The sequence below is a fragment of the Acanthisitta chloris genome, unplaced genomic scaffold (assembly GCF_000695815.1).
Source record: "Acanthisitta chloris isolate BGI_N310 unplaced genomic scaffold, ASM69581v1 scaffold22893, whole genome shotgun sequence".
Classification (NCBI taxonomy): Eukaryota; Metazoa; Chordata; class Aves; order Passeriformes; family Acanthisittidae; genus Acanthisitta; species Acanthisitta chloris.
In genome coordinates this window covers 21,747-34,455 of record NW_008666924.1, presented here as the reverse complement: position 1 = coordinate 34,455, position 12,709 = coordinate 21,747, and the positions used below count along the sequence as shown (strand labels likewise).

The 12,709-nt window shown below is 47.1% G+C and overlaps 1 protein-coding gene across 1 annotated transcript in view; it reads left to right on the top strand.

Moving 5' to 3' along the window:
• Positions 1-12,347, top strand: part of LOC103799967 (protein yippee-like 2) — a 20,153-nt gene extending 7,806 nt beyond the window's left edge. The window contains exons 2-4 of the mRNA XM_009072325.1: positions 9,359-9,402; positions 10,171-10,279; positions 11,952-12,347. Of these exons, the coding sequence (XP_009070573.1) occupies positions 9,359-9,402; positions 10,171-10,279; positions 11,952-12,041 (243 nt within the window). The 3' untranslated portion in view covers positions 12,042-12,347. The remainder of the gene's footprint in view (positions 1-9,358; positions 9,403-10,170; positions 10,280-11,951) is intronic.
• The last annotated feature ends 362 nt before the right edge of the window (positions 12,348-12,709 follow it).

The following is a 12,709-nucleotide window of genomic DNA, read 5'->3' as shown; positions in this document are numbered from 1 at the left end:
TTCAGCACTGATTGCACAGAAGGAACGAGTTAAAATCAGATTAAGCTGAGCAGTTTATGGAGTGTCTCACATATGAGCACCTCAATTCCAGCCCATTAATCACATCACAGTAATACAATAAATTTCAGTACTCCCAACAGCTGTTTTATAGTAGAGATGACCATTTGGAATTCAGGCAACAGATGAATCAACTAAGGGGAACTTCTGATGAACTTTTCAGCAGTGAGGTGTATGTTTGGTGGCTTCATCTCACTGCAGTGGATCTTAGCCAGAGCTGCTGCCCTGGACAGATCTGCTTTTGCTGAAAAGCAAATCTGCTCTCATTGTCAGCATTGCTGCTGTTATGGGCTTAGGGGCTGTATTAATGGCAAACAGTGTTCCACTCATACATGGCCACTCACTATTATGCTGCTAATTAAATAACTTGTTGCATTAGCAGTTTCCATCTTCCATCCCAGCTCTGTTTGGTGTTTATCTCTAAACCCCATGCAGTAGCAATAATTAATGTGGAAAGAAAAGGGCTTTACCCTCCCCCTGTCACTGCTTTTTAAAATGATGTGATTGTTGGATGCTTTGAGCCTACAGGAAGGCAGCAACACTCAGAAATGGGGGGGGAAAAACCTACAGCTGCTGCTGTAGCCGTTGCAGATTCACCAGAAAACATCTATTTTTCATCTCTCTGTGTGCAGAAAGGCACCACTGGGCTTTGTTGTCATCTGTCGTTTTCCACAGTAAATAACAAAGTGCTTCTCTGTATATTGCTCTTCGACATGCCAAACATAAATAGCTTTCGCTGATAACGTAAGTGCCAGAGATGCCAAACTCATCTCAACTCCCCTGAACTTCCAGCAGCTCTGGAAATGCTGGTGCTTGTTGGGAATGAGGCCTTGGAGGTGGAGGGATTGGGGTTAACCAGCAGTATGGCCTGAGGCCCAGCATGAAACCCTGGAAGGTGCAGATTTTCATTTCCTCTAGAGCAGTGAATGTGGAGCTTCCAACCTCCTTCCAGGAATTGCATGTGGAAGATGGTTTGTCCTGCTCCTGGGCTCGCAGCAGCATTCCTGGGAGTTGTGCTTCTTGTGAAGATCCCTTCTGCCAGAGACACACCTTGGCAGGTTCCTTTGGTTCAGTGTGGGCTAAATGTTGGTCCCCATTGCCAGTGTCTTCTACTTAAATTAACCTGTGGTCTTCCTGTAAATTTCTGGCTTTCTGTCTTTAATCCAACGTTGCTTCCAAGGGCAGTGAAGCATCTGGTGTCAGTGCATGTGTACCTCCAGAAGTTGGAGAGCATTAAAAAGCTGAGATCTCTTGTAACTCGCCCCCAAAAGAGGTTGGTACCTTATCTCCTAGAATTTTACCTGCACTATACAGATGTGTTACACAGCACTTTTCTGGCAGCAAGGAGCAGTGGAAGAGAAATGTGCACACCCCACAAGGAGCTGAATCACAGAGTGGTTTGGGTTGAAAAGGACCTTAAAGATCCTCTTGTTCCAACCCTTGCCATGGGCAGGGACAACTTCCCCTAAAATCCCCTTCCAGTGAGAGACCTGTGTAGGTCTGGAATTCTTGCTCTGGAGTAGGGGCATGTGGCATCCATCCATCCGTGCTCACAGAAGCTGAGCTGCCTTTCTTCCTCGGTGTTAATGCAGGAATGGATTTTCCTTTGGCAGAGGGAAGCTGAACAGGAGGGGAAGGGAGTGGTTGCTCCCTGCTCCCCTGGGATGTCACACACATCTCTCCTCCCTCCTCATGCTGCAGAGAAGAGGGATCTGTCTCCTGAAGCTGCTCTGGTTTTCTCAGCCCCTAAATAAATTGCAGTAATTGCTTTTGAAAGTAAATACTCCATCTGCTTTTTTTTCCCCCCACAGTATTTCCATCCTTTTTCATCTTAAAGTCAAGTTTTGAAACACAACAGCAGCAACCAGAGAGCATCAAAATCACAAGAGAAGCCCCAAAACGTTGTGAAGTTTTATAGAAGTAATAAATTGGATGGTGGTTTGTTTTGGGTTTTTTTATTTGCCTTCAGTTGTTTGTGCCTTTAGCATTCACATTTGGAAATTTCCCTTTGAAGTCTGTGAGCTAGAAACACATTTAAAAATAAATAAGAACAGAGTCCAGGGGCTTTGGGAGGGAGGGGGAATGGCACAGGGCTCGTGATAACACGATGAGACTTCACAGGGTTGTGATGGACCTGAGGCAGAGTGTGAGGACAGCCTGGCAGGCACAGAGGGAGAAGGGAACAGCAGTTTGCAGCTTCTTGCTGAATTTTGACAAGCTTTATGGAGTTTTGCTTAGCAGAGCAGTGCCTTAAGTTGTGACATAAATCCGTGCGCTCGAGGAATAACAAACCCCCCTTGATTTTTACAATTTGTATCCCCTAAGTGCTGATCTTCATTAATTGCAAAGCCTCAGAAGAAATCTCTCTCTTGCAATAAAAATTTCCCTTTGAAAGAAATCTCCTGCCCTCCCCTCTGGTGCTAATGGTTGGTCATCCTGACACATGAGTTAATAAGTGGGAATTTGCTCCTGGATCCATTTAAATCATACAGTCTGTGTGCCTGGGAGCAACAGCCCCATCGGAGCGTTGGTGTCACCTTCGCCTGTGCTGACGTGTGTGGGAGCACAGCAGTGACCTGTGGCCATGGCATTGCCCATCTCTGTGGTCCTGTTGGTGTTTCCCTCTTCCTGGGCAGCAGTGATAACACTGCAGAGTGTGCACTGAATGTTTTGTGCTTTGTGATCCTTCTCCGTAGCATTTTTGGGGAGTCTCGTGAACAGTGCTGATTTTTCTTTGCTGCAGCTGCTAGAAATGTGAGAGGATGAGAGAATCTGACTTTGAAAAGCAAACTAACCAGACAAAAGAAGTTGAAAATAACTTAAAAATGAGCTATTACTTAAATCTGAGTATTTTAAGGATCAGGAGGGGGGAGGTTGTCATGTGGCACTGGAACACTTGGATTTCAGAGCACAAGGGCTCTTGTAGGTTGGAGTGGGGCTGAAGAAGGCTCCAGCTGGTGGTGACAGCTCCCTCCTTTCAGCCCTTTTGGTAACTCTGTCTCTGGGGGTTGTGGCACAGGGGAGAGGACTTGGACCTTTCTGCAGCACGAAACAGTTCCAAGGGCGAAAGGTTCTCTCACAGCAAAGCAGGAATTGCTGCTTTCCCCACACAAGTGGGATGTGACAGAAGGGTGAGGTCCTTCACTCACTGTTCCATTGCCCTTTCCCCTGGCAGTGTCTCCATAAGCCTTTTTCTAGCAGCATTTCAGGCCAGGCAGCAGTGATGCCAACAGGATAGGGATAGCCTGCTGGTATTTTTGTGGCTGTGTGCTCAGACCTTTTGCACTGTCTGGCTGTAGTCTGTCCCCACCTATCCTGTGTGGTGAAAGTGCTGAGTGGGTTCCTGTTAGGACAAAAGGATCTTATCAGAACAGGCTTGGAGAGAGCCAGGGGCTTGGATAACACCTGCTGCTGCCAGGAGGCAGACTAAAACACTGCAATAACATCTCCCATCAGAATCAAACCAGGCAGAAGTCTTTCATCTTTCCAGTCTGAGCACCTTCTTGCTCACAGGCTACACGACCTGAGACATAAACACAGTGGGATGTGCTGGGATGGAGCTATTCTGAGGATGAAGCATAGCAGAGTTGTGGTTATATTCCCTGTGTGTTTGCACAGCAACACAAACTGCTGGGGAATAAGGCTGTGCTGAATTAATTGAATTACTTCAGAGATGAGTTTGGTCCACTAATTCCGTATCGACTTTGGGCTTTAAATAGCATTAAGGACCCATGTTAAAACTCAATTAAAACTCAGGAATGCAGTTGGAGCAGGGTAAGGTCACGTCTGTGCAGGAGGTGGAATAATGTAACCAGTTCCCTTGACATGGGTCTGTATCTCACATAATCGGGGTAAAATTGAATCTCTGTTTAATCTGATCAGTAACTGTCCCTTCTGTGTGGAAGAACAAGGTGGAATTAATGAACCCTGAGGAGGTCTCTGTAGCCTGTGTGGATACAGGGGCCAAGTAATTGAACTCCTGCTCCCTTGGGAAATACTTGAGTGTGATGCAAGGAGATGGTTGAAATGGCTTGTGCTGGCTCGGGGGGGCCCCAATGGTTTATTTTCCAGTTCACTTCCCACTGTGCAGTGACTCCCAAGTAACTTCCATGCAGAGCCATCGTGCACCTGGTGCTGCTACCCAGTGTGGTGGCTCCTCTGAACACATTGCAGAGCTAATCTTTGTAATCAAATCATTATTGCCATAATTAATAGGGCTTGAAAGGTGCCATTAAGGCAGAGCTTTCTGTGGGATGTTGGTTGAGAGGTGGGATAGCAGCTGATAGGAGTTGGGGTGAAGTGCTGGAGGGAGTGGGATGAGCATGAGGAGAGTCTGTGGTTTGGAGCACATCTTCATAGCATGAGTACTCCAGTTGGATTGGCATCACACTTTGGTCTTGCTTAAAGCTCTTCTCTCCCTGTTCAAGTTGTATTTTATAGCACGTCTCATTCTCAGATGTTTAAGGGTTAAATCAGCAGTGAGGACAGCTAAATCTTACAGTCAATGTTGTGCAAATGACAGTAGTAACTCAAAAACACAAGTTGTACACGTGGGAAACGTGTACAGGTGGGAAATAAGTGATCACAGAGCTGTCTGTGAGTAGATGGATTTTTCTGACACAGACTTCAGTGCCCAGGGCTTAGTAATACCATTTCTCTTACTCACTGCATTGCTCTGTCCCAGTGGGGATCTCACAGGCACACAGAACATGTCTTTTTTTGCAGACTCCTGGTGGCTGTGGTGGTTTGGCTTCTCCTGGTGCTGCCATTTCACATTGCCTGGGACGTGCCAGTGGCTGTGGCTCTCCAGCAATGGCTTTGCATCCCTGCAGTGAGAATTATTTGTAGCTTTCAGGAGCATAGTGTGAAGGGGCACACTCTGTTCTTATTCCCTCATACCTCTTTGGGACCAGTTGCCTTTTGCTCTGTGTTTTATTGGGCTGTGGAAAGGCTGCCAGCTGGATAAAGGTAAGGGAGGGCTCTCTCTGCCGCAGTCTGCAGAGAGAGCAACCATCAGGACGGAGCCATTTAGTCCTGGCAACTGCTTCCTATTTTTCCAGATGATTCCAGCCAGCTCTTTTTGTGTCGAGCCTATTGTCAAAGCCCATCACAAAGACTCGGGGTATTAATCCTGTCATCTGTTGGGCTGTGGAAGTGCTGAGTGGGCCGTGCAGTGAATGAGGAGCTGGGGGAAGGCAGGATGGCGCGTGGGTGTGCTCGGAGCGCACTCACAGCTCCTGCCTGGCCCTGGCATCGCCCAGGGAATGTCAAAATTTCCTTCTGCTTGTGTCTCCAGTGAGGGGAACGTGCAAGAGCAGAGGGCTGAGGGAGGTGGGACGGGCTGGAGTGGTGGAGAGGCACAGCTCCTCTCCACACAGAGCTGTGCTGTCGCTCCTGCCTCATGCTCAGAGCAGGAGATTTAGCACTTTGGGTCGAGAGCAGAATATAACCAAACCAACAGCTCCCAAGGTGGTGGGAGCTGAATGTATCAGCCCTGAGCCTTGCAGGACACCTGGCTGCACCTCACACTGTGGAACCCAAACTCCCTCTCCTGCACACCAGAGCTGCAGTTCTGCACTGTGATTCTCTGCCAGCACATTGTGCTTGAGAACTTCCTACTCTGAAGGACTTCTCTGCCCCATACTGTGGTTACAAACTCGGTGGGGTTGTCCTTTCAGCTGGATCCAGGATGGGGGAAAGGAGAAAAATCCTTTTCCTTCAAACCCACCCAACTCACACAGGGCATTTGCTTTTTCAAACGATGATTTCACAGCTCTCATTTGGAATCAGCACAGCTGAAGGGGCCAAAAGGAGTGTCTGTAGATTGGGTGGTAGGAACTTCTTCAAGCAGAGCAGCTGCCAAAGCATCTTAAGATGGAGCTTCTGCTGTGAGGAGAGACAGCTTGGCAGGAGAGGATCTGCTCCAAACTGCTGACTCCAGGCTTGTGGTTTCCCACCTGGGTGCTCAAATCAGCACTCCTTAGCCCTGCAGCTCTCAGATGCTGAGCACCCAGGAGTGGGGAAGGTCTCTGAACTCAAGTGTCAGGAGGAATAAGTTGTTGTGCATCTCAAATCCCAAAAGCTCAGTGTTGTTTTGCAGAGGGCTCAGACAGGACTGGCTGGGAGGGGTTTGTTGCTGGCATATACAGATGTGTTTCCAGCCAGACATGGAGCATTAGCAGTGCAGAGAAAAATATGTGCTTGGGCTTTCAATGGGAAACAACAACAAAAAATGATCCTTTCCATTTCTTTCAGCTGGAAAGTGATGCCAGGAGCTGTTGCTTGAGAGAACAAGAAGTCTGGATTTCAATGTGTGCTGTGAGATGCACCTTTGAATGTGTATCAGGAAAATCTACATAGAGAAAATGCAGAGCAGGGAAAGTAGGTCTTCCTGCGGACTGTCACTTCAGTGAAAAGCAAGTGTGTTGTGGAAATTTCTTCGTGTGTTTCTTAAAACAAACAAACAAGCAACAAAAACAAAGGCAACAACATCTGCTTGTGTTTAAATATACCTGGTGTTTTTTTCTGGTTTTGTAGTTCCCATTACAGCATGTGCCAATTTTTCTGGCGTGCCAGGAGAGCAGGAACATCTCCAGTGAATGCTCAGGTTACAACACCCAGATAAAAGCTGCCGGTGCCTCCGTTTCAGGGATACACACAGCTTAGTCTTGCAGAGAGCAAATGCACTGGGGAACTTGTGGTTGCCAGGCTTCTCTCACTTCTTTTTAAATGTTTGCCAAATCCTTAGCTAGCTGGAGGGCAAATATTAAGACAGCAGCAGCACTGGAAGCTGAGCAGTGGTATGGTGAAAAGTTCGGCTTGGGCAGGATGATTTTTTCCCAGTGTCTGCCCTTAGACACCCTAAAACACCTCTGAAAGGATGTTACTGCCCCTGGGAGTGGGCTGGAGTGGAACAATGAGCCCCAGCACAGAGCTGGTGGGTTTGGGTTTGTTGTTTATTAAGGACAGGACTTTGAATGGAAAATCCTATTTCTGTACCAATAAAAACTTTGCTCCCATAGTTGTTGTTATTGGCAAACTTAGTCACTTTGGTGTTTATGGAAAACTATTTACTGGGAAGGACTGGATGGTTAGCAAACTTCATCTGCTTTCATTTTGCTTTGATGGCACATTTGTTGCTGTGGGACTTTGTGTTTCATCCCTTATCCCCATCCATGTTTCCAGGCTGGTATCCCTCTCCTGCAGCATGGACAGCCAGGGCCTCTCCTGTTTGCTGCAGCAAGGTAGAGCTGTGCCTGCTCTGCCTTGGGCTCTCCTTTCTGGCTGGGGAGGCATCAGCTTTCAGTTCCCACTTCCCCACCCAGGAGGTAGGAACAATGCAGAGTGTGTTCTGTAGCAGCCAGGCCAGACCTAGTTGGCATGTTGGGGTATCAGCCAGCTGACAATAACAGTAATTGAGAACTGGAGTGCTGCAGAAGGATTAAAAGAAGCTCCTCTAATAAATGCAATTACACAAACATGCTTGAGCCATGTGTCCCATTTAATTCCTTCCCAAGAAAAGAAGCATTCCTCAGGGCACTGCTTTTGTCTGAGTGAAAGAGATATCCGACTGCCTCAGGCATCCTCTCTGAATCCAGAGTGGCTGTGCCCTGGGTGGCAACTAATATTGGGCTGCAGATTCCTCTGAAGAACAGTTATTCCTCCAGGACTGAGTGAATTCCTTGCCAGGCAGTGACTTTATAGCTGGCAGAGCCCTGGGTGCCCTGCAGACCTCACAGGCAGCTGGCAGTGCTGGCTGTGGCATCGTGTTTGCCCGCAGAGGTGTCTCTGCTCTATGGGAAGGAGCCTTTTGCAGCTGGGCATCTTCCCAGGAGGAAGTTGTCATGGCTTTGACTTTGTTTCTCCATCAGGCAGGAGCTGGGCAGGTGCAAGGATGCATCCCTGGATTGCTGGAAGGAGAGGAGAGCAGGGACCCCCCAGAGATTGCTGTATGTGGTGTGGGATTGCTTTTAACAGATGACCAGTGTTAGAGGGAGGTAAAACCTTGTCTGCTTCTCTTTCCCCTTAAAACCCTTTATCCCCCCTTTTAAGGCTCTTTATCCATGAAATCATCACTCCCCTATAGAAACTGAGGTTTTAAGGAAACCATGAAATATTCCAAAGTTCCTAGTAAGGTGCAGGATAAAGGATTAAATGGTCCAGAAAAAGCTGCTTTTTGACTTTCCCAGCTCCTTGCCCCTCAGTGCAGACATTCCCTGAGGTATCCTGTAAGGTAACTTGTGTACAGACAGCTGTGCTGCTGCTCATAAGCACCAAATGTTTAATTCAGTGTGTGCTTGTCATAGGACATTAAAAATGCAGGTGGCACTTGCTGCATGTCAGCCAGTTCTTGTCAGCCAGGCACTGGCACAGGCTGATGTTACAGACGTGACACAGTGGAGTTTGCTGCCTCTTGGAAGTGTCCTGGATACCTGGAGTGTGCTGCCAGGCTCTGCCTTTCCATGGTGAGGCTGTAAGATCCCAGGAAATGTGGGGCAGAGAGGATGTGCCATGATTGTCTGCTGTGGTTTTGCTGCTGTGTTGTTCTCTTGTCCATGTTCATCTCTATCCAGTTGTATCTCATCCTGTGTTTAGATCCAGCCCTGAAGATCTCCCTGGCATCAGTGGGAGTATGAAGGCTTTGCAGACACCTCAGCAAGGTTAAGGTCTTTTGTAAAATCACTAGAGTAGAGGTTGTATTTGTGTGCACAGTGCCTGGCACAAATAGATCCCAATCTCTCCGTTTGGTTCACCATCTCTCTGTGCAGTTTTCCCAGGGGGAATCCACGTGCTGTCAAGTGCAGTGATGGTGTTCCAGCTGTAGCAGTGAACAGGAAGCTTCTGTGAGCACTTTGAGTTTAGAAAAGAGATTCAAAGCAACATTTGGCAGCTTTTAGGTAAGGTTGAGGAGTGGTGTGAAATTCATAAGTGAAAGGGCGAAAGTAGACATTGGTGGGATGTAACAGAGAAGACATCTCCACTCTTGAGAAGAACTTTGGGCCTGCAGAGCACTGGAAGCACTTCCAATTCCAGGTGGTTCCTACTGGGCTGGGAAACAGGCAGGCCTTAGAGCTGGAGGCAGCTGCTCCCTCCCTGTGTGCAGGACAGAACCTCTGCTCAGCAGTGCTCATCTCCCAGCAGTTCTCTGTGTGCTCTTTCCATCCCAAGGACCATAGCAATGTGTTTCCAGGCCCTGGATAACATTGCCATAACCACCACTCATGGAGTCCTGGAGGGCAAGGCCTGGTTTGGTCACTTCTCTCTAAAGCAACCAACTGAACTGTGTTTTCTTGCCTTTCAGTCCTTCCAAGGAAGCCAAGGACGAGCATACCTCTTCAATTCAGTGTGAGTACTCCTTGTGCATGTCACTGTCTCTTAGGAGAGATTTAAGCAAACCCTTGTGAAGAGGAAAACAAAAGGATAGTTCCCTTCAAAAAACCTCTGCCTGGGGCTTGGGAGCTTGCTGAAAAGGGTTGGAGAGACAGGAAATAGCCCTGATTCATATTTGATTTCATGTTGAGGTTTCAGATAAGCAGTTAGGAAAAGGTGATTTTTTTTTTCAGCATCAGATGGAGAAATAAGAGCTAATGGATGAGTCATTCTCTTCTCAGAGGATGTAGTTGGACCAAAGAGCCAGAGTTTCCTCAATGTGGAGAGAAGTGATATCTAAATATGCACTTTTTAGAGCTAGCATAAAACCCAAGGATAATTTTCCCAGTGCCTGAAAATAGTTGTGGTGAGGTCACTGCTGGGATGTCTTTCAGAACTGCTGATTCCAGTTACATTTTTCAATTTTCCATTTGGGAAAGTAAAAGTACCATTTTATCAATTTGAAAATGAAAATCTTTCTCAAACGCCTAATTAGCACAAGTGCCTGGAATGTTATTAATCTTCTCTTCAAAGCTTTTGTAGAATTTTCAGTTGAACAAAAATGACATTTTACCTTTTCATCCTGTTCGGGAACTGCAAAAGCTCTTTGTGGCAGGCACAGCTGAGGCACTCAGTATCCTCAGCTTGCTGCTTATGGTTTCTAGTACTGCAAGGAAATCTTGGTGAGCTTTCTTGGAGCATCTTGGAGAGACACTAACAGGGAGGTGTGTGCTCTCTCCCCAGAGTTAACGTGGGCTGTGGCCCCGCGGAGGAACGAGTGTTATTAACGGGATTACATGCGGTCGCAGATATTTACTGTGAAAACTGCAAAACCACACTGGGTTGGAAATATGTGAGTATCAGGGTCATTTGGTTTGCATGTGGACAGCTTTGCTCCAGCCCTTTCTGTGTCTGTGTGTGTGGTAGCATGGAAAGACCATTCACTTGGGAACCTGGAATGAAGGATCTTCTCTAACCACATCAGTTTTCCTTCCTGTGTTTCCATTTTCCCTCCTGGCTTGGGTTGGTTGCATCCATTCAGAGCAGGAGATCTGATGCAGCTTTTTATTGAGAATATACACCCTGAGCCTGGTTTTGGTGCTGCTCCTTAGTGCCATGTAACATAAATGGGGATAACTTCAGCCTTGTGGTTCTCACTCTTTTTTTCCTACGTGATATCAGCACAATAAAATGCTCCATATATTATTCATCCTGTGTTCTTCCCCACTGGAAATCCTATTGAGCAGGGTTTTATCTGTTTGTTGTCTCTTCATAAATTCAATTACCTTCAAATGAAGGCTTATGTTACATCCTAATTTTGCTTCTGGAGGCACAGAGCACACTGGTTTGCCAGAATGTCTTGACCAGTATTTAAACAAACTGTTTTGTTTTTGTGGCCTCTGGACAGAAATATTCTTCACTTAAAGGAGTTGAAAGGCTATAAAAAGGAAAGCATCAAAAATGGATGTGGTAGGAATCCATGCAGAAACACAGCATGGATCTCACAAATGGAGAAGGACACTAAGTACATCAATTGAGTTTAATTCCATAAATACAGCAGTGAGCAGAGACCTCTCCAGCAAGGAGTGACATCCTTTCAGGTGCATTGGATGCACACGAGGAGAGCTCCTGAGCTGAGCTGATTTTGAGGATGCAGCCACAATAAATGGGAGTCCCTCCTGGTTAGGGATGTTAGGAATCCTGGAAGTTTCCTTCCTTCTCCAGCACTGCAGTCTGGAAGCATTGCATGTTCCCATAGCTGCAAGCACAGATCTGTGGGACTTCATTCCCACATGGAGCTTGTCCTAATCCATCCCATTCCCAGGGGTGATGCTTTTACAGCATGTTCCACCAGAGAGCCTCTGAAATCTTAACAAACATCAGTCAATTCTCAGACCACCCTGGAGAGAGGTGGATTTTATCACTGATGGTTCCCAAACCCTAGCTGAAGGAGCAGTCGCCATTGGCTGGAGAGAGGTGGATTTTATCACTGATGATTCCCAAACCCTAGCTGAAGGAGCAGTTGCCATTGGTCTACAGAAATCTGCACCTCACACAGGAATGATTCTTTTTTCCCAGATAGAAGCGGGAGTTAAGATTCTTCCCAGATCATTTTCCTGAAAGGCAAGAGGCAGTTTGCTCCAGATCATTTTCCTGAAAGGCAAGAGGAAGACCTGCAGTTTGCCTGTTTTACTCTGCAGACAAGGCTAAGACAAGGCTGAGACTTGCATCAGCATCGGATTCACATTAGATGTTAGGAAAATTGTTTTCCCTGTTAGGGTGCTGAGGCACTGGAATATTGCCCAGGGAGGTGGTGGAGTCACCATCCCTGGAATTGCTGAAGAATTGTCTGGATCTGATGCTGGAGGATCTGGTTTAGGGGTTAGAGCAGTGACAGGTTAATGGTTGAACTCAGTGATCTTAGAAGTCTCCTCCAACCTTGATGATTCTCTGATTCCCGGACGAGATGTGACTTTACCCTCAAACATCATCTTGACCTCATTCTTTCCCCTCTCTTTTTTCAGGAACACGCTTTTGAAAGCAGCCAGAAGTATAAAGAAGGCAAATACATCATTGAACTAGCTCACATGATCAAGGATAATGGCTGGGATTGAGTGGGAAGGCCCAGCCCTAGCAGCGTGTAAGAGAATGCCATCCAACCGAACATTATATCCAAGAGTGAGAGAGTGACTGAACGCTTGGTTCCATGCATTTAGAGGCTCTGCAGTTTGGGAGCATCTTCACACCCTTCTCCATCTTTATTGGTGACTGGCCTCTAAATTTCTGTCTCTCTGTCTCTTTGCTTTGTATCTGTTTGTGAGTTGACCCTGGCTGCTTCTCTCTCTGTTCTGGCGTTGGCTCAGAGAATGCACCGAGTGCCCGACAGCCATTCCATGTGACCAGTGCTTGAGTACAAACTGACCTTGGCTCTGTGGGGGCATTTTACCAGGAGCTCCTTGGTGGCATTTTACCAGGAGTTCCATGGTGGCATTTTACCAGGAGGTCTCGGTGCGGGAGGAAGACCCAAGTTTTGGGCAGGAGAAGGTGATAGGGGGTGGGGAGTGTGCTCAAAGGGAAGTCATCAGAAGTTGACACTGTACTTCTCCTTTAAGTCCTGGTTAACCAAGGCTTGAAACTATCTCCTTGTCTAAATGGACAGACAAATACCTCACGGCTGCGTTGTCTCCGCGCGGTGACTCCGCTTCGGCCTGAGCTGGCTGAGCACAAGGCATAACCAGTTCCCCCCACAAGCTAATTGCAATCTGTGTTTTGTTTGCTGTTT